The 27,276-nt window shown below is 37.8% G+C and overlaps 2 protein-coding genes across 2 annotated transcripts in view; one reads left to right on the top strand and one right to left on the bottom strand.

Annotated features, from left to right (window-relative positions):
* Positions 1 to 14,318, top strand: part of SPDYA (speedy/RINGO cell cycle regulator family member A) — a 32,544-nt gene extending 18,226 nt beyond the window's left edge. Inside the window, 2 exon segments of the mRNA XM_032592705.1 lie at positions 6,968 to 7,256; positions 14,205 to 14,318. Of these exon segments, the coding sequence (XP_032448596.1) occupies positions 6,968 to 7,256; positions 14,205 to 14,293 (378 nt within the window). The 3' untranslated portion in view covers positions 14,294 to 14,318.
* On the bottom strand, positions 11,783 to 26,952 carry TRMT61B (tRNA methyltransferase 61B). Its single transcript, XM_030311385.2, is given in 8 exon segments — positions 11,783 to 14,593; positions 14,680 to 14,757; positions 15,463 to 15,689; positions 16,362 to 16,453; positions 21,401 to 21,591; positions 24,722 to 24,824; positions 25,959 to 26,835; positions 26,837 to 26,952. Coding segments are annotated over 8 exon segments (1,728 nt in total). The 3' UTR covers positions 11,783 to 14,549.
* Between the last annotated feature and the right edge of the window lie 324 nt (positions 26,953 to 27,276).

Raw genomic sequence — 27,276 nt, 5'->3', positions numbered from 1 at the left:
TGTTTGTTTGTTTATTTTGAGAAAGAGCAGAGGAGAGGCAGAAAAAGAGGAGGAGGAGGAGAGAGAGAGAGAGAGAGAGAGAGAGAGAGAGAGAATCCCATGTAGGCTCTGTGCTGTCAGCATGGAGCCCAAGGCGGGGCTTGATCCCACGAACCATGAGATCATGACCTGCGCTGAAATCGAGAGCCAGACACTTGACCAATTGAGCCACCCAGGCACACGCAGAGTTGGGTTGTTGTTTTTTTTTTTAACACCTATACTATACTATCTCTTGATATCATAACCAGTAAAATATATAGAGAAAAACAGAGGTCCAGGTATTAAATTTTGTAACACCCACCAAAGGAACAACAACAACAAAATCACTAAAAATGACAGAAGAGTAAGATAAAGTAAAAACTAGGATAACATTCCCAGTAGATCAAGTGCTACCAATGCTTTAAAGAAGTTACTTTCATAAATCATAGAATTTGAGGCCTGTAAGTGACCTGTTTGCTCATATACAAAAGTCACCCTGTAGCCCAGAAAATTACGTAATTTGCCTAAGGTCATAGAACTAAATCCTGCTTTCCTGACCCTCTTACAATTTTCTTTTTAATTAACTGTTATCACAATAATATTCTAATTATATTTGTGTGTATAAAATATGTGCAAACATATTTAAAAGCACACAAATGGGGCACCTGGGTGCTCAGTCAGTTAAGCAACTGACTTCGGCTCAGGTCACGATCCCATGGTTGGTGAGTTTGAGCCCCGTGTCGAGCTCCGTGTGGACAGCTCAGAGCCTGGAACCTGCTTCAGATTCTATGTCTCCCTCTCTCTCTCTCTGCCTCTCTCTCTCTCTCTCTCTCAAAAATAAAATAGATATTAAAAAATGTGGGGCACCTGGGTGGCTCGGTCAGTTGAATGACCGATTTCGGCTCAGGTCATGATCTCACGGTTTGTGAGTTCAAGCCCCATGTCAGGCTCTGTGCTGACGGCTCAGAGCCTGGAGCCTGCTTCTGATTCTGTGTCTCCCTCTCTCTCTGCCCCTCCGCCACTCATGCTCTGTCTCTCTCTGTCTCAGAAATAAATAAACATTAAAAAACATTTTAAAAAAATGTATTTAGAAAAGCACACAAATATGTGTGCATGCATTTTTCTAGCTGGTTTAGCATGTGGAGAGACTGATGCCTAGCTTGTTGTAGAAAGAATGGTTTACCAAACTTACTGTGTGCCCTTTGCTTCCTATGTTTCTCTGCTCTTCTCACTAGAGTTTGTGACAGAATTCTTATAAAAATCATGCTGTTGAAAGTTTATAATGTCAGTGGCCTCTAATTCCTATTTTCATCTATCAATAAAAAATACATGACTAAATAATATTGTGTGGAGGGCCTTTGATAGGTGTATGAGAGACTCTTCCTGCCCAGAGTTCTTCCGTAGATTGGTTACATTCATAAAAAGATAGATAGATAGATAGATAGACAGATAGATATCTGAGTACTAGACACGTTAAAAGTCCTAATGTCAGATTAACAATGAAACAATACAATCTAAAAGCTGGAGTATTTAAAATGTGGGACTTATGCTCAGCATTGAAGGAAAAGCGATACGAAGACAAATAAAGGGAGAGGACATTCCAGAAATAGGAAATAAAGATGTACAAGTGTTAAGGAAGAAATACTAAATATGGAAGGAATAAGAAATTCTGATATTCTACTTCCTCGCTTTAGGTAGCTCTGAACCTAATTTTACATTGTTATGGAAACGTTTATAGTTAGAATCAACATCTTTATTTACTTCTACTTTAAAAAACTTTTTTAATGGTTATTTTCGAGAGAGAGAGAGAGAGACAAAGCAGGGTAGGGGCATAAAAAGAGGGAGACACAGAATCCAAAGCAGCCTCCAGGCTCTGTGCTGACAGCTCAGAGGTAGGGCTTGACCCCATGAACCATGAGGTCATGATCTATGCTGAAGTCAGATGCTTAAGCGACTAAGCCACCCAGGCAGCCCTATTTACCTCTACTTTTTAAAAGCTAATGTAATGAAAATGAAAACATGACAGTCCAAAACCTTTGAGATGCAGCAAAAACAGTGATAAGAGGGAGGTATGTAGAAATACAGGTCTACATCAAGAAGCAAGAAAAGTCTCAAATACACAACCTAACCTACACCTAAAGGAACTAGAAAAGGAACTGCAAATAAAGCCTAAAGCCATCAGGAGGAGGTAAATAATAAACATTAGAGCAGAAATAAATGATATAGAAACAAAAACCCAGAACAGATCAATAAAATTAGGAGCTGGCTAACTTCCTAGCCAGACTTATCAAAAAGAAAAAAGAAAGGACCCAAATAGATAAAATCATGAATGAAAGAGGAGAGATCACCACCAACACCACAGAAATACAATTATGAAAGAATATTATGAAAAATTATATGCCAATAAATTGGGCAATTTGGAAGAAATGGATAAATTCCTAGAAACATATAAACTACCAAAACTTCAACAGGAAGAAATTTGAGCAGACCTATAACCAGCAAAGAAATTGAGTCAGTAAGCAAAAATCTTCTAATAAAAGTCCAGGACCAGATGGCTTCCCAGGGGAATTCTACCAAACATTTAAGAAGAGTTAATACCTATTCTTCCCAAACTATTGAAAGAAAGAAAGAAAGAAAGAAAGAAAGAAAGAAAGAAAGAAAGAAAGAAAAGGAATACTTCTATAAGGCCAGCATTACTTTGATTCCAAAACCAGACAAAACCAGACAAAGACCCCACCAAAAAGGAGAATTACAGGCCAATATCCCTGATGAACATAATGCAAAAGTTCTCAAGATTCTAGCGAGTTGAATCCAACAGTATATTAAAAGAATTATTCACTGTGATCAAGTGGGATTTATTCTTGGGCTGCAAGGTGGTTCAATATTCATAAAGCAGTCAATGTGATACACCACATTTATAGAAGAAAAGATAAAAACCATTTGATCTTCTCAATAGATGCAGAAAAGCATTTGATAAAGTATAGCATCCATTCTTGATGAAAACCCTCAACAAATTAGGGATAGAAGGATCATACCTCAACATCATAAAGGCCAAATATGAAAGACCCACAGCTAATATCCTCAATGGGGAAAACGAGAGCTTTTCCTATACAGTCAGGGACAAGATGGGATGTCCACTCTCACCATTGTTATTTAACATAGTACTAGAAGTCTTAGCCTAAGCAATCAGACAACAAAAAGAAATAAAAGGCATCCAAATTGGCAGAAGTCAAACTTTCACTATTTGCAAACAACATGATACTCTATATAGAAAACCTGAAAGACTCCACCAAAAAAAAATTGTTAGAGCTGATACACAAATTCAGCAAAATTGCAAGATACAAAAATCAATGTACAGAAATCTGTTGCATTTCTATACGCTAATAATGAAGCAGCAGAAAGAGAAATCAAAGAGTCAATCCCATTTACAATTGCACCAAAAACCATAAGATACCTAGGAATAAACCTAACCATAGAGGTAAAATATCTGTACTTTGAAAACTATACAACACTGATGAAAGAAATTGAAGATAACACAATGAAATGGAAAAACATTCCATGCTCATGGATTGGAAGAACAAATATTGTTAAAATGTCTATACTACCCAAAGCAGTCTACACATTTAATGCAATTCCTATCAAAATACTGCCAACAGGAGCACCTGGGTGGCTCAATAGGTTAAGTGTTCGACTTAAGCTCAGGTCATGATTTTGCAGTTCATGAGTTTGAGCCCCACATTACACTCTCTGCTGTTAGCATAGAGCCTGCTTCAGATCCTGTGTCCTGCTCTCTCTGCCTCTCCCTGGCTCATTTTATCTCTCTCCCCCTATCTCTCCCTCTCTCTCTCTCTCTCTCTCTCTCTCTCAAAAAAAAAAAAATACTATGAGTATGTTTCACAGAGCTAGAACAAACGATCCTAAAATTTGTATGGAACCACAAAAGACCATGAATAGCCAAAGCAATCTTGAAAAGCAAAACTGGAAGCATCATGATTCCCAACTTCAAGTTATGTTACAAAGCTTTAGTCATTAAGACAATATGGTACTGGCACAAAAATAGATATAGATCAGTGGAACAGAATAGAAAACTCAGAAATGGACCCACAACTATATAGTCAACTGATCTTAGACAAAGTAGAAAAGAATATCCATTGAAAAAAGTCTCTTCAACAAATGGTGTTGGAAAAACTGGATGGTGACATGCAGAAGAATGAAACTGGACCACTTTCTTTCACCATACATAAAAATATGAAATGGATGTGAGACAGGAAACTATCAAAATCCTAGAAGAGAACACAGGCAGCGACCTCTGACATCAGTTGTAGCCACTTCTTACTAGACATGTCTCTGGAGGCTAGGGAAACAAAAGCAAAAATGAATTGTTTGGACTTCATAAGATAAAGATCTTCTACAAAGCAAAGGAAACAATCATCAAAACTAAAAGGCAACCTATGGAATGGGAGAAGATATTTGCAAATGACGTAGCAGATAAAGGGTTGGCATCCAAAATCTATACTTATCAAACCCAATGCCCCAAAAACAAATAATCCAGTTAAGAAATGGGCAGAAGACATGAATAGACATTTTTCCAAAGAAGACATCCAGATGGCTAATAGACACATGAAAAGATGTTCAACGTCACTCATAAGGGAAATAAAGTGCGCATGTGCGCACACACACACACACAATGAGATACCACCTCACACCTGTCAGAATGGCTAAAATCAACAACACAGGAAACAACAGATGTTGGCGAGGATGCAGAGAAAAAGGAACCCTATTACACTGTTTGTAGGAATGCAAATTGAGGCAGCCACTCTGGAAAACAGTATGGAGGTGCTTTAAAAAGCTAGAAATAGAACTACCCTAAGATCTAGCAGTTGCACTACGAGGTATTTACCCAGAGGATACAAAAATATTGATTTGAAGGGGCACATGCACCCCAATGTTAATAGCAACATTATCAACAATAGCCAAATTATGGAAAGAGCCCAAATCAGTCCATCAAGTGATGAATAGATAAAGATATACAGTGGAATATTACTCAGCTATTAAAAAGAATGAAATCTTACCATTTGCAATGATATGGATGGAGCTACAGTGTATTATGCTAAGTGAAATAAGTCAGTCAGGAAAAGACAAATACCATATTATTTCACTTATATGTGGAATATAAGAAACAAAACAAATGTAACATAGGGGATGGAAAAAAAAAGAGAGGAAGGCAAACAGAGAACAAATTGAGGGTTGATGTAGGGGAAGTAGGTAGGGGATGGGCTAAATGGGTGATGGATATTAAGGAGGGCACTTGTGATGAGCACTGGGTGTTATATGTAAGTGATGAATCACTAAATTCTACTCCTGATACCAATATTACACTATATGTTAACCAACTAGAATTTAAATAAAAACTTGAGTGGGGGGGAACCTGGGTGGCTCAGTCAGTTAAGCTTCTGACTTTGGCTCAGGTCATGATCTCATGGTTCATGGGTTCGAGCCCCACATTGGGCACTGTGCTGATGATGCAGAGACTCCTTGGGATTCTCTCTCTTTCCCTCTCTCTCTGCCCCTCCCCTTCTCTCACTCTCTCTCTCTCTCTCTCTCAAAATAAACTTAAAAAATTTTTGAACTTGGTAAACATTTTTAAAAATAAAAGATATGTAACTGTTACATGTTTGTTGAAAACTTCTTTGAAGGATTTAAGTAGATTATAAAATAATTCACTAAAGAAATTAGCCTAGCTAGCATTCTTTAGCAATTATTTTGGAGGAGGCCACCGGTACCCTGTTTAATAAGCAGACTGGTTTTAATCAGGGGGTTTTAAGGTTTTCTTTTCATTTCTAAGTTTATTTATTTTGAGAGAGAGAGAGAGTGCGCAAGTGGGGCAGAGGCAGAGAGAGAGGGAAAAAGAATTCCAAGTGCAAAATTATCAGTGCAGAGCCTGACATGGAGCTCAGTCTCACAAACTACAAGATCATGACCCAAGCCAAGGTCAAGAGTTGGACACTTAACCAACTGACCCACTAAAACAAAACCTAAGGTTTTCATTTTTAACAGCAGAAGCCTTTCTTTCTTTCCAAGCAAAATTTTCAAGAGTCCCCACAATTCCCTTCATATGTTGGGAAAGTACCTATATATGACTATCATTTGCCAGCTTCTTACTATGTGATAAGGATTTTACACATATCTAACCCGCCGAAAAGTCCTGTGAGGCAGATAGTATCCTCATTTTAAATATATAGAAACTGAGCCTCAGAAAGTTTAAGTAACTTGCTCAGTATCATACAGCTAGCAATTGGCAGAGTCAGGATAAGGAAATAGGTCTATCCAGACTCCAAAGGCAGGATTTTATTTAACCTTAGAGAACAACGCCCAACATGTAGTGAAGAATTATAAGAGTTTTATAATTAATTGTTCATCTAATCCTTGCAACAATCCTCTAACGTAGACAATATTATTCTCTCCATATTATGGATAAGGAAACTGAGGAACAGAGAGGTTATGTAAATTACCTGTGTTATTTACCATTTCCCTTGCCACAATTGCAAACATGTTAAGATTAGCCTAACGTATAGTTAGAAACCTCAACAATGTTATTTTTGACCCAGTATATTCCAGTTAAAAATTATGTGTCATTTTGGACTAACTGTATTATCTATCCCAAACTTAGAATACTCAGAATTGAAAAACCTGGAAGGTTGCTTCAGTCTTATTTCATATTTGAAATAAGTACTTTGTCAGTTATTGTCTTTAGGATCTAAGCAGTGAATCACTTTATAGGTAGTGCTGTCTTATCTGGAGATGCCTTTTTTTTTTTTTTTTTCTTAACATCAGTAACTTAGATTTTTAGATCTAGTTATAGAGCTAGCTATGAGTTTTAATTTTTGTATTTAATTTTACCAAATTTTCAAATCTTATTAAAATTCTAAAAGGAAGCTTTCCACCGTAGGTTATGGCTATTGCCCCAACCCATTATATATGGCAGCGGGAACGCTCTGTGCATCACAGTGGAGCTGTTAGAAACTACAACAGAGATGAAGTTCAACTGCCCCGAGGACCTAGTGCCACCCCAGTAGATTGTTCACTCTGTGGTAAAAAAGGAAGATATGTTAGACTGGGATTGTCTTCATCATCTTCATCCAGTGATACAGTAGAGGTGATGGAGAAACATTCTCAGGAATCACACAAGTCAATGGACATAGTAGTCAATCCTTCTCAAGCTTATAGCTATTCTCAAGGTATGATTTAGTAATATGTCAGAATTAGATTTATGCAAGTTATTAACAAACCTCGTTTATTGACCTGTAGTCAGTTCTTACAGGCAGGGGTACATAGTAATTTATATATCACAACATTATGAGTGAATTAGTATTGAAAGTTTTCTCCTTTTCAGTTACTATTTGTCTTGTGTCAGTATCTGTTTTTGTGGTAGTGTACCTAAGCTAAAAGATTTTTAATGTGACTTATGTTACACTGAAACCTAACACACCATGGGTCTCAAGTATTTTAAAGTATTAAGTATTTGAAGAGCCTGAAGCATTTTCTATGAAATGTTTTATTCAAAAGAAGTTTCAAGAAGAAAATAAATTTACTTGAAATCTCACCAGATTTATCAGTGATTAACTACTGGTTTTCTTTTATATACTTTTTAAAATTGAGATATAATTGACACAAAATATTGTATTAACTTTAGGTGTACAATATAATGATTTGATATATTGCAAAATGATTACCACAATAGGTTAACATTCATCACCACATATAGTTTTTTTTGTGTGTGTGATGGGAACTTTTAAGATATACTCTCTTAGCAACTTTCAAATACACAACACATATTGTGAACTATAGTCACCCTGTTCATTGCATTCCAGGATTTATTTATCTTGTAACTGGAAGTTTGTATCTTTTGACCACCTTCACCAATTTTGCCCACCCTGCATCCCTGCTTCTGGCAAACACCAATCTGTTCTCTGTATCTAGTTCATTTTTTGGTTTAGTTTTGTTTTTAGATTCCACATGTGAGATCACATGTTATTTTCTTTTTCTGAAGTATTTCACTTAGCATAATGCCCTCAAAGTCATCCATGTTGTCACAGATGGTAGGATTTCCTTACTTTTTATGGCTGAATGATATTCCATTGCATATATGTGCATGTGAGTGTGTGTATCCTTGTGATTTTTTTTACATACAGCATAAATGCTTTATTAATAATCACAAATCTCATTGTGGTTTTGATTTGCATTTCCCTGACAATTGGTGATGCTGAACACCTTCTTACGTACCTGTTGGCTATTTGTATGACTTCTTTGGAAAAATGTCTATTCATTTTCTCTGTCCATTTTATTTGGATACTTTTCTATTGAGTTGTAAGAGTTCTTTATATTTTTTTGGATTTGAACCCTTTATCAGAACAGAATGGTTTGCAGATATTTTGCAGATATTTTCTCCCATTCCATAAGGTTGCCTTTTCATTTTCTTGGCTTTCTTTGCTGCGCAGAAACTTTTTAATTTGATGTAATCCCACTGTTTATTTTTGCTTTGTTACCTTTGCTTTTGGTGTCAAATCCAAAAACCATTGGCAAGATGAGTATCCTTCCATTTTGTTCCAGTTTTATCGTTTCAGGTCTTACATTCAAGTCTTTAACCTATTTTGAGTTGATTTTTGTGCATGGCATAAAATAGTGGTCTTCATTTCTTTTGCATGTGACTGTCCAGTTTTTCCAACACCATTTATTGGAGAGACTGTTTCCACTTCTTGGCACGTCTTGTCATAAATTAATTGACCATATGTGTGGGTTTATTTCTGGGCTCTCTATGCCATTCCATTTCTCTATTTGTCAGTTTTATGTGAAAATCATAGTTTTGATTACTATAGTGTAATATTATACACTTTTCTACTATTTAAAAAAAATTAGAAACATACTATATCTAGGCCTGCTTTTTTTCACTTACCATAAAGCATTTCCCCATGTCATTAGTCTTTGAAAACCTGATTTTTAATCATGACATGGTATAAGTATCATAATTTATTTGACATTTCATTTTTGTTGGTATTTAAATGGCTTTGCACAATGATATATTAATTAGAAAATAATCATATGAACTGGAAATACTTTTAGTCGACCACACCGTAATTTTCATTCAAATTATGTTTACAGAGTATTTCTGACATTTGAAACCAAGCCAGAATAATATTCTACCAGCAGTGATCCTTTTTACTTCTTATAAAGCCTTTTTCTAGATTTTCATCCAAGATAGGACTGACAGATTTCTTATAGTTCTGCCTAAATTCTATAATGAACCTCCATTATTTCAGAATATCACGTATTTATTTTTGCTATATCCTTATGAGATTAATAGTGGCTACTGAAGTTTTAGTAAAAGAGAAACCAAACTCTTAAGACTCTTCAGGGTAGGGATCACACCTCAATCATTGTTTCATTCTCTGGCCATAGTAAATCACTAAACAAATTTGACAGTATAGTCTCTTCCCTTGCAACACCTCCAAGCATAATTTTCATTTGTTCACTTGTATCTTAAGGTAAGTTGGATCTACCATAGGCTAAAGTATAAAATAAAAATTGCCTTTTAACATCTTTCCCTTCTATACCAGCAACTTTTACCTACACTTTTTGGTTCTTATAACAGGTAAGATTTACTAGATGTTTAAAATGTTCCAGGCAATATGTTAAACATTGTACATTGATAATTGCAATGTTCACAGCCAACCCTATGATAAATACTATTATCTCTACTTTGCAGATAAGGAAACTGAGACTTAGAGAGGTTAAATCATTTGCCCAAAGTGGAGCGACATTTGAACCCAGGTCTGACTCTAGACTACAGCCTGAATTTGTAACTATTATGCTCTGCTGCCCCCTTTGATGAAATCTTACCTTTGGTGATGAAAATAAGCTGCCACAGAAGTCTTTTAGCAAACTAAGGACTAAGGAAGTGGTGAAAGCGTTAAGAACCAGCCCTAATGAAAGGTTGTATGGAGTGAATTGGGAGAGAATTCCAACCACAATTTGAACAAATATTTATAGAAAGCAGAACACAAGCAGTTATGGTTTACTCAAGCTAATCCCTGTAGATATCAAAGAATAGTAACACTCTCTGGGGCGCCTGGGTGGCTCGGTTGGGCGTCCAACTTCAGCTCAGGTCATGATCTCGCAGTTTGTGGGTCCATGCCACATGTTAGGCTCTGTGCTGATAGCTGAGAGCCCGGAGCCTGCTTCGGATTCTGTGTCTCCCTCTCTGTGCCCCTCCCCTGCTCGCAGTCTGTCTCTCTCAAAAATAAATAAACATTAAACAAAAAAAAAAAAAAGAGTAGAAACCACAGTGCACCCAGGGAGGAAGGGGCTCTGCCAGTTGGCTTGCTTTGAAGCAAAAGCACAACTTTGACAGATGGTGGGTGAAAAGTGGAGCACTTGACTTAAGGGAGTTGTAAGTGGAACTGTGCTTTCATTCTGTCCCTGGAGGAAAGTCCTGAAGCCCTGGTTTAGGATATATACAGATCCTATACAGGAAAGAACAAGTATTTACTCATTACTGTTTTATTCAGAATATTAAAGTTAAATGTAAAAGCTTTTGTTTCAGGATGGCATTTTCAATGTAAATTTTCGATGTAAAGAAAAATTATTAATCATACACTTGACCAGGAAACATATACATTCATTTTCCCTCAATAGGCTTAACTGGGAGTGAGCTCAGTAGGGGTGTGGGGGCATTCAAGGGTAACACAATGTTATCAGGAGCAGTGGTCAGTGTCTTACTGCCTCAGCAGCTGATTTTTAGTGATGAAAAAACAAACTCAGAAAAGTCACAATTGTAGGGTAAAACAACAAAAGCAGCAAGATGGGACCCAATTCTATCTGAATATGGCCTATTTTAATACTAAATGACACTGTTTACCTTAGGCATTTTTAAGCCTTGTGACACCTAAGTTAATCCCTCTGAAACATGAATACGCAGAGGACTCCTCAGATTTTAGAGTGAAGCCAGAGGAAAAAAGCAATATATCAAACCTTATTCCTGGATCACAGAGGCACGCATGGAACAGTACAACTGTTATATAATCTAAAATCGAGTAATTTTTCCTCAAAAAACAAATCCTTATTTAGTTGAGTCACTACAACTGTTCTAGTCATACTGGTTTAAAATCCTAATACCTAATAAAGGCATAATCAGTGTTTGTAAATTAATGATGTAATAGGGCAATGCTAATTATATAACATTTAAGAGTACAAAAGACTCTAGGGTGAGAGACTTTTTAGAGGCTGTTGAAGGCTTTTTAGAGGAAGTAATATGTGAACTGAACACCGACTAAGTCGTGTTTTGCCCAGCAAAGTAAGGGGAAGGGCTTCTGAATAGCAGATAAAAGTTTGAAAGCATATACTCTCACTGTCTCTATAGCCAATGAATAGCTTATCTAGTTATTCCTTCACAATGTTTTTTAAATCTACCCCTTTTCCTTACCTCATGGTTATATACTACAACCAATCACATAATGTATACCACGTGGTACTGTGAAATTGCTGATTCAATTGTTTTTTCCTTCCTTCAAATACTCATAGACACTACTAACAGACTAACTTAAAACAGAAAAATCTCCTTTTACATGACCAGAGAACCCTCAGGAGTTCCCTACTGCCTCTGAAGTAGAGTTCAAACTCCCAAGTCCCCCACAGTCCAAGAGCTGTATGCCTAAATTTCCCCCCAGAACAACCAAGTCAACAGATAAAAACAATACATGATCAAATGTAGGTTTACAGCCATCAGCACATTTTTATTGACCATTAGTGGGTGGAAAAGGTGGGATCTCTGGAAGGTACTAGGAAGACAACGGAATCAGTCACAAATCTGTAGGAGTTTACAGTATGAGAGATGACAGCCAGACACGAATTTAAGAAAGGTTAACTTTAAAAGAACACATCTGTAGGCGGTGCGTGTGGCTGGGTCAGTCAGTGGAACATGCGACTCTTGATCTCGGAGTTGTGAGTTCAAGCCCCACAATGGGTAAAGAGCTTACTTTAAATATAAAAAAAATAAAAAAGAACACATCTGTCCCATAAGCAAGATTGTTAACATGCTTAATGTTCAATGGAGACATGGAGAAAGGGCTTAAGCTGGACTTTAACCATATAAATAAATGCTTATTTGCTTATGTAGTTTGGTTTTCAATTCATCAATATTTATTAGAATGGACACCGTTAAAGACATCTTGTTCAATTCAACGTCAATAGTTGAATTGAGTGCAGTGTACTGAACAGAAACTAATTATTCTACGTGAAATAGGAGTAGAGGCACAACTTTTCTTTGCTGTTAAGCCAGCCCCTTCTCCATGTAGTACAATTAGAACTTGCATTTAAAATAATACATGAAGAATTTCACTACTGGTTAAACACAGGACAGAAGAAAAAGGCATGTTCCATGACAGAACTTAAAATTGTACTTCAGGGGTGCCTGGGTGGTTCAGTCAGTTAAGTGACTTCGGCTCAGGTCATGATCTCGTGGTTTGTGAGTTCGAGCCCCACGTTGGGCTCTGTGCTGCCAGCTCAGAGCCTGGGACCTGCTTCAGATTCTATGTCTCCCTCTCTCTCTGCCCCTCCCCTGCTCACACTGTGTCTCTCTCTGTCTCTCAATAATAAATAAACTTCCAAAAAAAAAAAAAAATACTTCAGAGCTTCTATGTATCTGAAGTGTTATGAAAACTATAAAGCCATTATTACTGTATGAGTGTTTAGATAGTTACCATAAAGAAATATGACATCAGAAGACTAATCTGCTTATATGATTCAGTCTGTTCCCCAAATACAACGAGTGATTTTTTTCCAAAACACAGATCTAAGCATGTTACCCCTCACTTCACTAAATCCTTCAATGAGACCCTATTTTTCTTAGGATAGACAAGCTTAAGAGGTCTAGAAGATCCTGCATGACCTAACCCCTACTTATTTTTCGGGTCTCTTTCACTCAACCCCAGCATCACTGGCCTTTTTTGTTCTCATTTTCCCTGCTATAGTTAACTTGTACTTACCATTCAGGTCTCAGCTCACTTGTCACTTGCATAGGTAATTACTTGGCCAGAGCAAAACCTCTATTATAGTACTCTGTACTTCTTTGGAGCATATAACAATTTTCTATTTGTGTGACTATTTAATGCCTAGTTAAACTTTATGGTCTAAAAAAGCAGAGATGTTAAAATTTTCCAAAAAATGAAAAATATGTAAAATGTTATTTAGAATATTTATTATTTTAAATAGCCTAAGGGATAAATCCAGGAATAGCAGCATTTATCCTCCCAGGTACTACCCTTTAAAAACTATAAAACATTGGGGCACCTGGGTAGCTCAATTGGTTAAGCGTCCGACTTCGGCTCAGGTCATGATCTCACAGTTTGTGAGTTTGAGCCCGCATCAGGCTCTGTGCTGACAGCTCAGAGCCTGGAGTCCGCTTCGGATTCTGTGTCTCCTTCTCTCTCTGCCCCTCCCCAACTCGTGCTCTGTCTCTCAAAAAATAAACAAACATAAAAACTATAAAAACCCGTATCTAAACAATAACCTAGCCACTCTACGTTTTTGTTTACCTGTAGAATATAGATAACCTTAAAGATAAGCTACCTCTATTAAATGAAAAAACATTATATAAAGTTTAAAACAATGTAGGGTACCTGGTAAATGCTAAATAACTGATGCCTATGAATAATAAACCCCTAATTAATTCTGATGTTCTTTCAAACAAGTTAAAATGATTCTGATAAAAGAGTCAATTGTTACATCTTCTATTACAGTTTTTAAGATGGTTATATGATTCTTATCAGTTTTCCTATTATTTACTATAACCCAGATTTCGCTACTTTTTAAGATACAGACAAGCCATTAAAATATGTACTTAAGGGGCGCCTGGGTGGCGCAGTCGGTTAAGCGTCCGACTTCAGCCAGGTCACGATCTCGCGGTCCGTGAGTTCGAGCCCCGCGTCAGGCTCTGGGCTGATGGCTCAGAGCCTGGAGCCTGTTTCTGATTCTGTGTCTCCCTCTCTCTCTGCTCCTCCCCCGTTCATGCTCTGTCTCTCTCTGTCCCAAAAATAAATAAACGTTGAAAAAAAAAATTAAAAAAAAAAAATGTACTTAAAATACACAAATACATTAAAATTTATCTTAAAATGCGTATTTTATTTTGGTAGCCAACGACCATCAATCAGACAAAGAAAAGAAAACTAATTTTATGAAGAAAGACAAATCTATGGAGTGGTTTACAGGAAGTGAAGAATGAAATGGCTCAACTAAACCAACCTGGAATCATTAACTACAAAATGTCAAACTACAAGACAAGTGTCAAAATGGGACATTTAAATTGTTTTGAAATGTTACACATCTTCCTTCAGCTTTTGTTATTTTTTGAAATTATATGTAAAAGTTATACAAATCATATAGCAAAAAATTTCAATCTATGAAAGTAGTGTTTTGCAATATAAAGTTCTATTTTGATACCTTTCCTTCTTCACATCAGTTGCTACCCTCTGAGGTACTCAGTTAAGTTGTGGTTTAAACTTCCTCAGCTTGACAAGAAATGCTAATTTAAGGAGAGAGAAAAAAAGTAAGGTCATTACAATAATTAGAAGAAAACACCATTTAATATGACCTGAAAACATCACTCACCTGTATGACCAGTTTGCCAGTGTATAGGTCTAGCAATATAGGGAAATGATCCATATGGAAAATCCGAATGTGATTCTTCTGTTGTAGAACAAAATATATATTATAAGCTACATAAAATATGTTATAATTTGCTCACAAAACTGTTAAAATACAAATTACTGTTTCTTTAAGTTTTTTCTCTCAGACATTTTTTTCAGCATTTGTTTTGGAGCTACTCTGCCAGTTATCTTACAAAACAATTTGAAAAGGATTAAATGATAAACTTGTATATGGTTTTATAACCAAATGGGTAAGCTTATATATCATAAATCAATGGATATTTGAAAACTTGTTCAAGACCTAAATAATGTGTACATACAACAAGGACTTAAATTTAGTTCTTTGACAAATTCTAGCAGTGTCCAGAAGTTGCTTTTTGGAATATTAGCCATTTGCATATTAGGTCCTATTCTTTGCCTTCAGTAATAATCACTGATCTAAATTAAAAACATCCTTTAGTATATTTAAAGTATTTCATAAGCCAACCTCCTTGATACAAGTAAAATACAAATATTATAAGAAGTTCAATTCTTCAAAGGTATCAGAGTTTTACATAAAAGGCAAAAAAACATTACTCTGTCCCTTAAGAGATTTTAATTTAACAAAGAAATAGTACATTTCATCTTCTCTAGGGGAAAAAAAACCCAAATCCCTGAGAAACAGCTCTGATTATTGGTCAATACACTCAGGAGCCTATTCTCGATTTATTATTGCAAACACATATGAAATAAAATTGAAGCTTACCATGGTCATCCTCTTGAAACACCTCATCTTCAATACTAACTTTCTTTTGAGAATGTAATTGTAAATCTGTATTGATTTTAGGTTCTACTTTTTGAGGTAAAGTTCCATTTTTCTGTTTTGCAAGGCAAACCAACCAATCTCTGACAATAACTTCACTTATCTTTTCACATGTGAGAGCAAGTTCACAGATGCGAATTCCATCTAAAAGTTCAATAACCTGTGTGATGCTTTTAGAAAAGTGGAAAAAATGTACTTTAAATTTCTACAAAAATAGTAACTTTATACTTAAGTTCACTATATCTCTTGACCCAAATTCAAAGGCTATAGTTAAATGAAGGGGGAAAAACAAATACACAAATTAGAGCACACAATAAGCACTTTCATAGAAAGTAAAAAAATACAGAGACCATAATTTAACATTATTGTTCACAATACACTTTTAAAAATTTTCTTCTAAATTGTCAGAAGAAATACACATCTTATATTACCATTTAGGTAAAGGATGATTTAAACAGCAATATAAATTAATTGGGACATATGTCATTTCGTAAGTTTTATGAGATGACCTATATACCTAATTCTAATTCAGTTACAAAATGAACACTTTAACCAAATACTTAAGACAAAATAAAAGTGTATTTAAAATCACATTACAGGGGCACCTGGGTGGCTCAGTCGGTTAAGTGTCCGACTTCAGCTCAGGTCATGATCTCGTGGTTCTCAAGTTTGACCCCCATGTTGGGCTCTGTGCTGACAACATGGAGTCTGCAGCCTGCTTCAGATTCTGTGTATCCCTCTCTCTGCCCTCCCCTACTCAGGCTCTGTCTCTCTCTCTCTCTCTAACATGAAAAAAAATTTTTTAAAATCACATTACAAAGAAGAATAGCCACACTACTCACTTTGCTAGATATACAGCACATATACCACCCTGTTTAAGATTTGGGTATAAAACAGGCAAAGCAACTTGAGGATTCAACATATCCAAAGCAACCTGTTGAGAGGAAAGCAAATCAGACTGAGTTTTTTTTAAACAAAGCACAAGTTTTCTTTCCTTACTGTGGTATAATGATACACTTTAGAAAGCGATTACCCAGTTACAGTTTTCATTTTTTAAAATATAATACTATTAACTATCATTTTGCTGCTCCCCCCCCAAAAAGCATATTTACTGTTACACAATTTGTCATAGTACTTGACTATATGAAAATCATAATGGCATGTCTTACGCTTGGCAATACTGATAATACAGGAATCTTTATTTAGCTGTATTTCATATACACATATGTATACAAATACATACTTTATAAAGTTTCACTCAATACTTTAATTCAGCTTTTGGCAATAGGAATTCACATGATCTCAAATATGTATTTTTATGCTCAACAGGAAAGTTATGAATATTAATTTCAGAGATTCTAAAATGTAAGAATCATGTCCCTTGTTTGTTTATTCTTTATTCAACTGCAGACTATAAGGCTATAACTCACAAAAGCTGTTAAATGAATTCAATGAATAAACAAAATTTTTAAAAATCACTTAAAATAAAATAGGGTCAAAATAGAAAATACAGTGGCTTTCATTGATGGATAACTCTGAAAGCTAAGGGTAGTTGGTACAACAACATTTATTAAATTAGAAATTATTCCATTATTTGTCTTTTTTAAATGGCATTAATGGTTCATCATTCATTCACCAAATATTTACTGAGCACGTTCCATGTGCCAAGCATTTTGCTAAGTAGTAATTAGAAACTCTGTTTCAAGAGAACATATATCCTAATAAAGGGATAGACATTAAACAAAAATCCAATAGATATGTAAATCAGAGGAGGATAAGTGACAAGAAGAACTATAGAATTATAAAGCAAAGTAAGAAGGATACAGAATAACAAGGAAAGGAAATGCCATTTTATATATAGGTTGGTCAGTAAAGAGACCTGAAGAAAATCATTAAGCTTACCCTGTGGAAATTTAGGGGGTAAGTATGCTCCAGATGGAAAGAACAGCAAATACAAATGTTCTGAGGCTGTAGGATACTTGGTGAATCTGAGAAGGCCACTGTCACTGCAGTGGAGACAAAAGGGGGAAATGGTAAGAGATGAATTCACTCACAATTCAGTGGCATGAAGTACATTCAGACTTATTAAATCCATACATAGAGAAGATTGAGAGAGGGCAAGGAAGGATGAGGACTTGCAACAAGCAAACAGCATTGTATGCCATGAGCGGTATACATTTTGAAAAGGTAGAGCCAGTTGCAATTAGGATTGGTTGTGGGATGTGAGACAAAGAGGAATCAGGATGAATCCAGTGTTTTCAGCCTAAGCCACAGCAAGAATAGAGATGTCCTTTTCCAATGAGGAAAATGAAGACTATGGGAGGAGCAGGCTTGGCAGAAATAATCAAGAATTCAGGTTTGGACATGAGTTTAAAATGCCTATTAGATTCCAAGGAAAGATCCCAGTGACTGAATCAAAGGGTCAAGACGATGAACATTAATGGGTTTCTTTGGGTGTAGTTTGTCTATGTTATTGACGGGACCAAAAATCAGACAACCAAGAAAACTGCCAATCCTGTTGAATACTTTCTTCTCAGTGAACATTTCCATCTAGTCACTCAAACCAGAAACTTGTTGGAGTCATCATTTTCTTTACCGTGAACTCTCTTTCGAGGATCTGTGGAGTTTGACACTTCTGTTTGGATTAAAATTATCCAGCCCCACAAATATACCTCTGAAGTATTGTTCAAAGTCATCCTACTGCTAATGCCTTAGATCAGGACCTCATTGTATCTTGCTGAAACATTACAACAGCTTTCTACATAGACTCACAGCTTACGTCACTGCACCACAATTACTCTAAAATAGAAGAGTACACTTATCTTGATGAGTACTAATACATGGAACTGCTGAACCACTATATTGTACACCTGAAACAGATCACTGTATATTAACTACACTGGAATCAAAAAAAAAAAAAAAAAAAAGAATTACTCTAAAATGGGAATTTGGACATTCTGCTTCTCCATTAGGAACTCATCAGTAGTGGGGCGCCTGGGTGGCTCAGTTGATTAAGTGTCTGATTTGATTTCGGTTCAGGTCATGATCTCGTGGCTCGTGAGTTTGAGACCCACATCAGGCTCTGTGCTGACACCTCAGAGCCTGCTTGAGATTCTCTCTCCTTTTCCCTCTCTTTCTGGCGCTCCCCCCACCCTCTCCAAAATAAATAAATTTAAAAATAAATTTAAAATAAAATTTAAAAATTTAAATTTTAAAATTTAAAATTACCTATAAGATAATGTCCATATGCCCTAGCTTGAAATATACATAAGTGTTCTTCATTATCTAGCCCCTGATGACTACATTTGCAATTTCATCTCATGACACCTAATTTCTACAGTCGTGGTATTCCACACTTGTGAGTCTTTCCAGTAATTGTATGTCTATCTTCTAGAATGAAAGCTCCTTTAAATGTATACTTCATTTCTGTCTTAGCGTAGTACATTGCAGTACAAAACAGATCTTTAATAAATGCTTATTGTATCAAGAAACAGTGGTTCAATAATTCAGAGAATGATGATAATCCCCCAGTTAGATGAGTAAGGTATATTCCAGTGAAGAAGGTGACCTTTGATCTAAACTCTGAAGGAAAAGTAGAATTTAAACAGGTGAGGAAAAGGAGAGAAATAAGATGAAAATCATAGCTAATATTTCTTTAATGCTTACTATACATGAGGCACTGTTCTATGCACTTTATATGAAGTATCTTATCTAATCCTCAACAACTCTATGAAATAGGAAATATTGTTATCATTCCTGTTAATATGTGAAGGGACTGAGGTACAGAAAGATTGAAGTAACTTACCCAACGTCATCTTGGCTATTATGGGAGCCCAAGAGTGAACCAGGCTGAGTAGACTCTGAAACTTATTTCCCTCTTCCCCGTTCCCTTTCTCTCCTCAGAGATAATCATTGTCCTGAAGTTGGTAATGTTCCCAAATAATTTTCTACTTTTACAACGTATGTCTATTGCTACAAACGATACATGGTACCGTTTTACGTAGTTTTAAATTTTACATATACACACATTTTTTATAATGCTTTTTTCACTAAACATCATGTCTTTGAGATTTACTGATGTAGATATAATACACTATTTCACTATGTTAAATAATACTATTTTCAGTATCCCATTGTGTGCATTCCCCTTCTGGTGGTTAGGCTTTTTAAAATTTGTCAAAAATATTTTATTAGCCATTTTTTCTCCTTTTGTTCTCTTTGTGGTTTTCCACCTTTTTTGTTCAGTTTAGCATCATTTCGGATGGCAGGAGTATGACTCCTCCTATATTTCTCATACTGATAAACATCTGGCACTATGCTCAAGAGTCCGCTGAATAAATCTAGTAAGGAATATTCTTTTAGATCAAGGATGGTTCGGCAGGTTTCTAAAAAGCTTCAATGATATCATTAGAATCCTTGTGTGTCATGATCATCAAACAAACTTCTGATGACCAATTAACCTCTCAGGTATCTATGACATTCTTATGGATAGCCTAGGTAGAGAAAAAAAAATTTGGGGGGGGGGGGACCCTTACTGAGCTGTAATATGCAAAACAAACAAGGATAAAGAAAAAAAACTGTATGGGGCACCTGGGTGGCTCAGTCGATTAAGTGTCTGACTACGACTCAGGTCATGATCTCATAGTTCAGAGTTCAAGCCCCGCGTTGGGCTCTGTGCTGATAGCTCAGGACCTAGAGCCTGCTGCAGATTCTATGTCTCCTTCTCTCTCTGCCCCTCCCCCATTTGCACTCTGTCTCTCTCAAAAACATTAAGGGGAAGAAAAAAAAAAACGGAATTGTGGTCCTTGTGTCCAGGATCTGTGTCACCAAAACTATAGACTTTAAGAACGCTAGAGATAGGAACCAGTCTTGATAAAAATCTCATTTTTCAACCAGTTTCCCTCATAAATGTCCTAAAGTAATCCAACTTTCCAAAAGCCAATTAAGAAAAGCAAAGAAGACTCCTTACCTAGACCTCAGTCTGTAGTGTCAAGCTATGAAATGATAATGGAATCATCAAGGATAAGGTAACTTATTCGAATTCTGAGGGGCACCTGGGTGGCTCAGCTAGTTGAGCATCTGACTTTGGCTCAGGTCATGATCTCATAGTTCATGAGTTTGAGCCCCATGTCGGGCTCTTTGCTGACAGTTCAGAGCCTGGAGCCTGCTTTGGATTCTGTGTCCCTCTCTCTCTCTGCTCCCCCCAGAGCTTTCTCTCTCACAAAAATAAACATTAAAAAAAATTTTTTTTAATAAATAAAGAATTCTGAAACTCTGAGGCCACCTAATACCTCCACGTCCCACATCTCCACCATCACTGGTCACAGCCTAAAATATCATCCTGTCATCAACTATCCTTCTCCCCTAACTGAACCTCCCAGTGCTCCTCCTCCTTACAAATCCATCCACTCCACTTTCTGGAGCTGTGTTCATAACAAATGCCTCTGTCCTCAACATCTTTAATGAGCGCTCATCTACATCCTGACCTTAACTGTCCAAAGATTCCTCTTGGCTATTCTCTCACAAATGGGGGAAGAGGCTATTTATTCCCCCAAATCTTACAACGTGAAGTCAGGCACTAGGATCAATATGCTTCCAATGCTGCTTCCAAATTATTATTCCTTTATCCTGGAAATGCTGAAGTTAGTCACTCCTCTTCGTATTTGGTTTGGTTATTACTCCACATTTATTAACAACTTTGACATCTGATTCAGTATGTCTTTCTACTCTAAATCCTATCATGATATTAAAGGAAAATATTCCTCCTACAGATAGAAATGGTGCAAATAATGAAGGAAGAGCCTTCCGTATAAAGTATGATGCCTGTTTTCTTTGTAGTCAGTATTAGATAATATCATAGCACCCACTTTAGAAAACTTACCGCATCAAATGTTAAAGATTTTAGATCTTCAGTTGCTCCTGAAATATCCTTATGAATAAAATTCACATTGTCTGGCCACTCTTCTACATGACTTATTTTCCATGAATCACACCAGTTTTTATAATTCTTCTTAGCCAATTCAAGGTGGTCTTTTCGTATTTCAAAACTGAGGACTTGTCCTTGTGATCCCACTTAATTAAAAAAACAACTTATGATATTTCATTGTATTTATTAGGTCATAAAAGATTATAAAAAATTATTTTGCAAAGGTAGTATATGGATGTGAAAAAATAATACAAATAGTGCATGGTGTAATACAAATAATACAAAACTCTATCGCATCGCAGAGCCTTAATCAATCTTCTTCAGAGGCAACCATGTTACTTTGGTTACCTACTTTACCATGTAAAGTGTCTCTCCCTGTTTTTAACACACATTAAAACATACATGTATTATATATACTGTCCCATGCTTACCTTCTTACTTACCAGTGATATTTCAGTGATTAATGATCTACTACATTCTTTTTAAGAGCTACTATGTTCCATCGTATGGCTATTCCATAGTTTATTTAACCAATCACCTACTGATGAACATTTAGCTTGTTTCTAGTCTTACGCTATAACAAACAATACTGCAATGAAAATTATTTTCCCTAAATCTTTGTATTCATGAAATGACAGTCCTAAAAATGAAATTGCTAGCTCAAGAGGTATGTGAATTTTTTATTTTGAAAATCATTACAAAATTATCCTCCAGAAAAATGATACCAATTTACACTCTACCAACAATGTAGTAGAGTGCTTATTTCTCCATACTTTCTTCAAGAAAGAGTTTTCAAACTTTTTATCTGTGTCAATCTAAAAACTGAATATAGGGGTGTCTGGATGGCTCAGTGCATTAAGTGTCTGACTTTGGCTCAGGTCATGATCTCGCAATCTGTAAGGTCAAGTCCTGCACGGGGCTCTGTTCTGACAGGTCAGAGCCTGGAGGCTGCTTTGGATTCTGGTCTCCCTCTCTCTCTGCCCCTTCCCTGCTCATGCTCTGTTTCTTTCTCTCAAAATAAACATTAACAAAATTTTAAAAAAGGAAAACAAGAAAATATAAGTAAGTAAAAACTGAATAACTTATCACTGAAGTTATAATTTACATTTCTTTAGTTATGGATGAAGTTAGGCCTTTTATTTTTGTTTTAGTACAAGCTTTTTTTTTTTTAACGTTTATTTTTTAGAGAGTGAGAGTTAAAGAGCAAGCAGGGGAGGGGCAAAGAGAGAGCAAGACAGAATCCCAAGCAGGCACCACGCTGTCAGCACAGAGCCCAACACAGGGCTCGAACTCACAAACTTTGAGATCAAGCCCTGAACCAAAACTAAGAGTTGGATGCTTAACCCACTGAGCCACCCAGGTACCCCAGCCATTCATACATTTAAAAGAGATTTGTATTTTTGTGTGTGTCTGAAAAACTTTTAAACTGTTTACCATGGTAATAGTGGAGTTTCTGCAAAAGACTAATATGTATTTTAATTTACAGCAAAAATTTTCCACCCACCTCTGTTTGAGGTGATTTGAATATCATTTGGAAGCTGTCCCACATCAGTCTGTAGTTTACTAATGGAAAGTTTAAATTTATTTATTTATTTATTTGTAATGTTTATTTATTTTTGAGAGAGAGACAGAGTATGAGTGGGGGAGGTGCAGCGAGAGAGGGAGACACAGAATCCGAGGCAGGCTCCAGGCTCTGAGCGTCAGCACAGAGACAATGTGGGGCTCAAACTCACAAGCTGTGAGATCATGACCTGAGCTGAAGTTGGACGCTTAACCAACTGAGCCACCCAGGCGCCATGAAAACTTTAAATTTAAAAAAGAAAAATTTTTTAATGTTTACTTATTTTTGAAAGAATGTGAGAGACAGAGAGAGAGAGAGAGCACGTGCACGCGCGAGCGAGTGGGGGAGGGGCAGAGAGAGAGAGAGGCAGACACAGAATCCTAAGCAGGCTCCAGGCTCTGAGCTGTCAGCACAGAGCCTGATACGGGGCTTGAACCCACAAACTGTGAGATCATGACCTGAGCTGAAGCTGTATGTTCAACAGACTGAGCCACGCGGGGGACCTCTCTAATGAAAAGTTTAAATTCAAGGATGTCTTTTGAAATGTAACTCCAGCTGCAATGCATCATGTTCTCAAAAGATAAAAATGACTGATAACAATAGCATAAGCTAAACAATTAGAAAAGAAAATTATGGAGAAAAAAATCCATCCCAAAAGTAAATAGCAATAATTTGATCACTCACAGTTTGGGATTATTCATGCCATGACACTCCTCTGATACTATAGATGTTAGAAACATGGGCACTCCTCTCACAAATTTTTTATAAATTCACTCTATCAAATGCCTTTAGGAATCAGTCACTGTGAAGAAATTACTGCCTTTAACTATGTACAGAAAAGAATCAAACAAAAGATTTGAGGAGGCCAGAATGAATTTCCTGACCTTGTATAAACTGGATTATGTTTGTATGTGATGGCATTAGGTCAAAGAACAAAAGGTTTAATTCAGTGTATTTCTATCTGTACTCTTTATAAAATCTACCCATATACACCTTCAACAGCTGTAACAAAGTTTATTATTTAAAAAAGAATGCAGGAGGATTATGAGCAAGAGGAGACATGAGGAGGTTTCTGTGATGCAGCAACATTCCTTGTCTCGATCTGGGTGATGAGTACTTGATATGGTTACTACATTAAAAATTCTTTGAAGTCTACACACTTATGATCAGTGCACTATGGCTACGTTACATCCCAATAAAAAGTTTAGGGGGCGCCTGGGTGGCGCAGTCGGTTAAGCGTCCGACTTCAGCCAGGTCACGATCTCGCGGTCCGTGAATTCGAGCCCCGCGTCAGGCTCTGGGCTGATGGCTCAGAGCCTGGAGCCTGTTTCCGATTCTGTGTCTCCCTCTCTCTGCCCCTCCCCCGTTCATGCTCTGTCTCTCTCTGTCCCAAAAATAAATAAACGTTGAAAAAAAAAAAAAGAAAAAAAAAAAGTTTAGTTTAAAAAAAAAAAAAAGGAAGAAGCCCTAAAATACATGGAGGGAGCAAGAGAAAACACAGAAAATGGAGAGAGGGTTACAAAGAGAATGACTAGAATGAACGTACAATATGGAAAGAAAAATAGTTGCCTGCATTTAGTTTCAAGGAGAATGCTCTTGATCACAAAGTTATGTGAATATTTTCTAAAACATCTTCATTTTACTTTCTGTTATTAGGAAAGATCGAACATTTTCTTTGCCCATCTAAACCCTGCTCGTTTATCTCAATCTCTTACCTGCTTTGGATAAAAATAAGCTCATTCCACCAGAGCCTGAGCCAGCTTCCAAAACAGTATCACCTGGGTGGATATCCATCATCGACAGTATCATATTCATATCCTATGATTGAAACACAGTATAGGTGACTCAGTGATCAATAAATATGTACTAAGTACACACTCTTACCAAACACTGTGTTGGACTCAGAGAAGAAAGGTGTGAAAAAAAAGGATTAAACTCTGGTCCAGTCTACCAAGAGCTTATATTTTACTTGATGAAATAAGAGATTCAAGAAGTGGTTAGTAAATAAAGCAGCACTTTAGCATAATACCAAAATTACAGACATTAAGTAACAATAGGAGTTCAAAGAACAGAGAAATCAGCAGAAGGCCCTCACTTAAAAGGCGTAGAGAATTTAAGGAAACAATCATGAAGTAGAACCGGTATGACCATGATTAAAAACTGAAATAAACCACTAGCAATGGACGATTATGATAAAACTGTAACAAGGAACCTTAGGAAGTTCACTTATTTATAAAGAATATCTTTTATGTTTAGTGTTCAGTGTCAAATGTTTTAATACAAAATTTTTTTCTCTAAAGAGAAAAAGCATTACCCCTAGTAACATGGCTTATTAAATGATGATTAAAATATCTCCATATGGTACTAAAAGAGTTGAACATTCTCGAGTCCTGAATTTGCAAACTTAATGGTTATGGGAAACAAATGTATGTACTTATTAGTGCCTCGTTAGTCCACATTACTCTGTATAGTAAGTCAATATTCTTTTCACTTTGCAGATGAGAGAACTGACACTCCGAAATTAAAATTAAAGGTGACGGTTTCCTGCTAAAATTAGCAATCATAAGATATGCAAAGTTCATATGCATTGTTTTATTTTATTATTATTTTTTTAAGTCTGAGAACAATTTAAATGTTCTGAGATGTGCTTTTTTTTTTTTTTTTTTAATGTTTATTTTTGAGAGAGAGAGAGCATGAGCAGGGAAGGGGCAAAGAGAGGGAGACACAGAATCCAAAGCTGGCTCCAGGCTCTGAGCTATGAGCACAGAGCCCCACGCGGGGCTCAAACCCACTACCCCTAAGATCACGACCTGAGCCAAAGTCGGAGGCTTCAACCGACTGGGCCACCCAGGCGCCCCTGAGATGTGCTTTAAGTACATGAATCAGGACTGCAGTTCCGCATCCGTTTTGTTCTTTCTGGACCCAGTACACACTTAATTCCCACCGCATTACCTTCGGATATGTTATGGCAGGCCCTCTTTTCATCAGTAATACATAGTCTTCCAACGCCGGCCTCCTCAGCATGAAGTGCTTCCCAGAGGAACTCCTCAGTATCTGGCCGGGAAACTTCCCCACGATCTCGCTGAACGGGACTGTCCCCCAGCTACTATTTAAGTGTCCGGCGTTACTCAACCTAAATAATTTTTTAAATTGTGTTTCTCTCTTCCCCGTCTCGGCTAAGATCAGCTCCCCAGCGCGAAAGGGCCCCTCTCTGGAAGTCGATCGGGAAGAGGAGCCATGAAGCTCTTCTACCTCGCTCCCGGACTGGGCCAGGGAGGGCGGCAAGGGACCCCCAGCTCCCCGGTGGGCGGGACCGGGTTGGCCCTGGTCTCCGCTCGAGTCCTCGCGCTCTTGAGGGGGTGACTCCTCTCGTGGCGTCGGCAGTCTGAGGCTTTCCAGCGACGAAAGACGTCTGGTCCCAGTGCCTCGGACGCGCGGAGGGAGAGACGGGGGCGACTCTGTGCCGGGGGCTTTCTTCCGTGCCGCTTCGCGCCGTCCCTCTCCATCCCGTGCGTCTCTAGGGGAGGATTCGCAACACAGTGACCGGGCTGTCTCCAAGGGCTCTGGCCCAAGGCCGCGCTGGAAGAAGGTCGTGAGCCCAGGCCACCCCCGAAGGAGCCGCAGCCGTACGAGGCCCAGACCTCGCCGCGCGGCTGGCAGCATGCTCTCCGGCGCAGGCGCCGTCGCACACAGTGACGTGAGGCCGTTCGAGGCCCTCTCGCGGCCACACGCGCTGACGCAGCCGCCGCTGAGTATCCGCAGCTTCTTCGCAGGAAGAGCTCTGCGACTGCGCGTGCGTGCAGAGGGGCCGAGGAGGCCGAACTGGGGGTGTCGGGCCCCCGGGTGTCGCTGAGTTAACTGTCTCTGGAGCGAGTCGCACTCCCGCGCGGGGGCCCATTTTCCTCCTCGGAATGTGGGCCGAGTAAACAGTTGACCGCTGACCCATTCCGCCAGCCTCACCCCGGGGACAGGAGGCTTAAGAGAGACAAAAGCTGTCAAAGCGCTGTGTAAACTGAAGTCCTGCACCAGCGTAGGCTCACTAGCCTTCAGGAACAGTAACGTCACCTGGTCACCCCCAAGATGTCGGAGGAAAAAGCCCAGAGATGCGTTTGGCTGGCGGCGTTTGGACGGGTCATCCGCTGACCCGCGTTCTTTCCCTGACCGCGAAGTCCTTCCCCACCCCCTCACCCCCAACCCTAGCAAGTCCCTTGGTCCGGGCTCTGACCCTCTGCATGCCTGCCCTAGGCCCAGGGAGTCCCGAAGGGCCGAT

This window comes from Lynx canadensis, chromosome A3, assembly GCF_007474595.2.
Source record: "Lynx canadensis isolate LIC74 chromosome A3, mLynCan4.pri.v2, whole genome shotgun sequence".
NCBI lineage: Eukaryota > Metazoa > Chordata > Mammalia > Carnivora > Felidae > Lynx > Lynx canadensis.
Note: the sequence above shows the minus strand (reverse complement) of the source record. Positions and strands in the feature narration are given on the sequence as shown.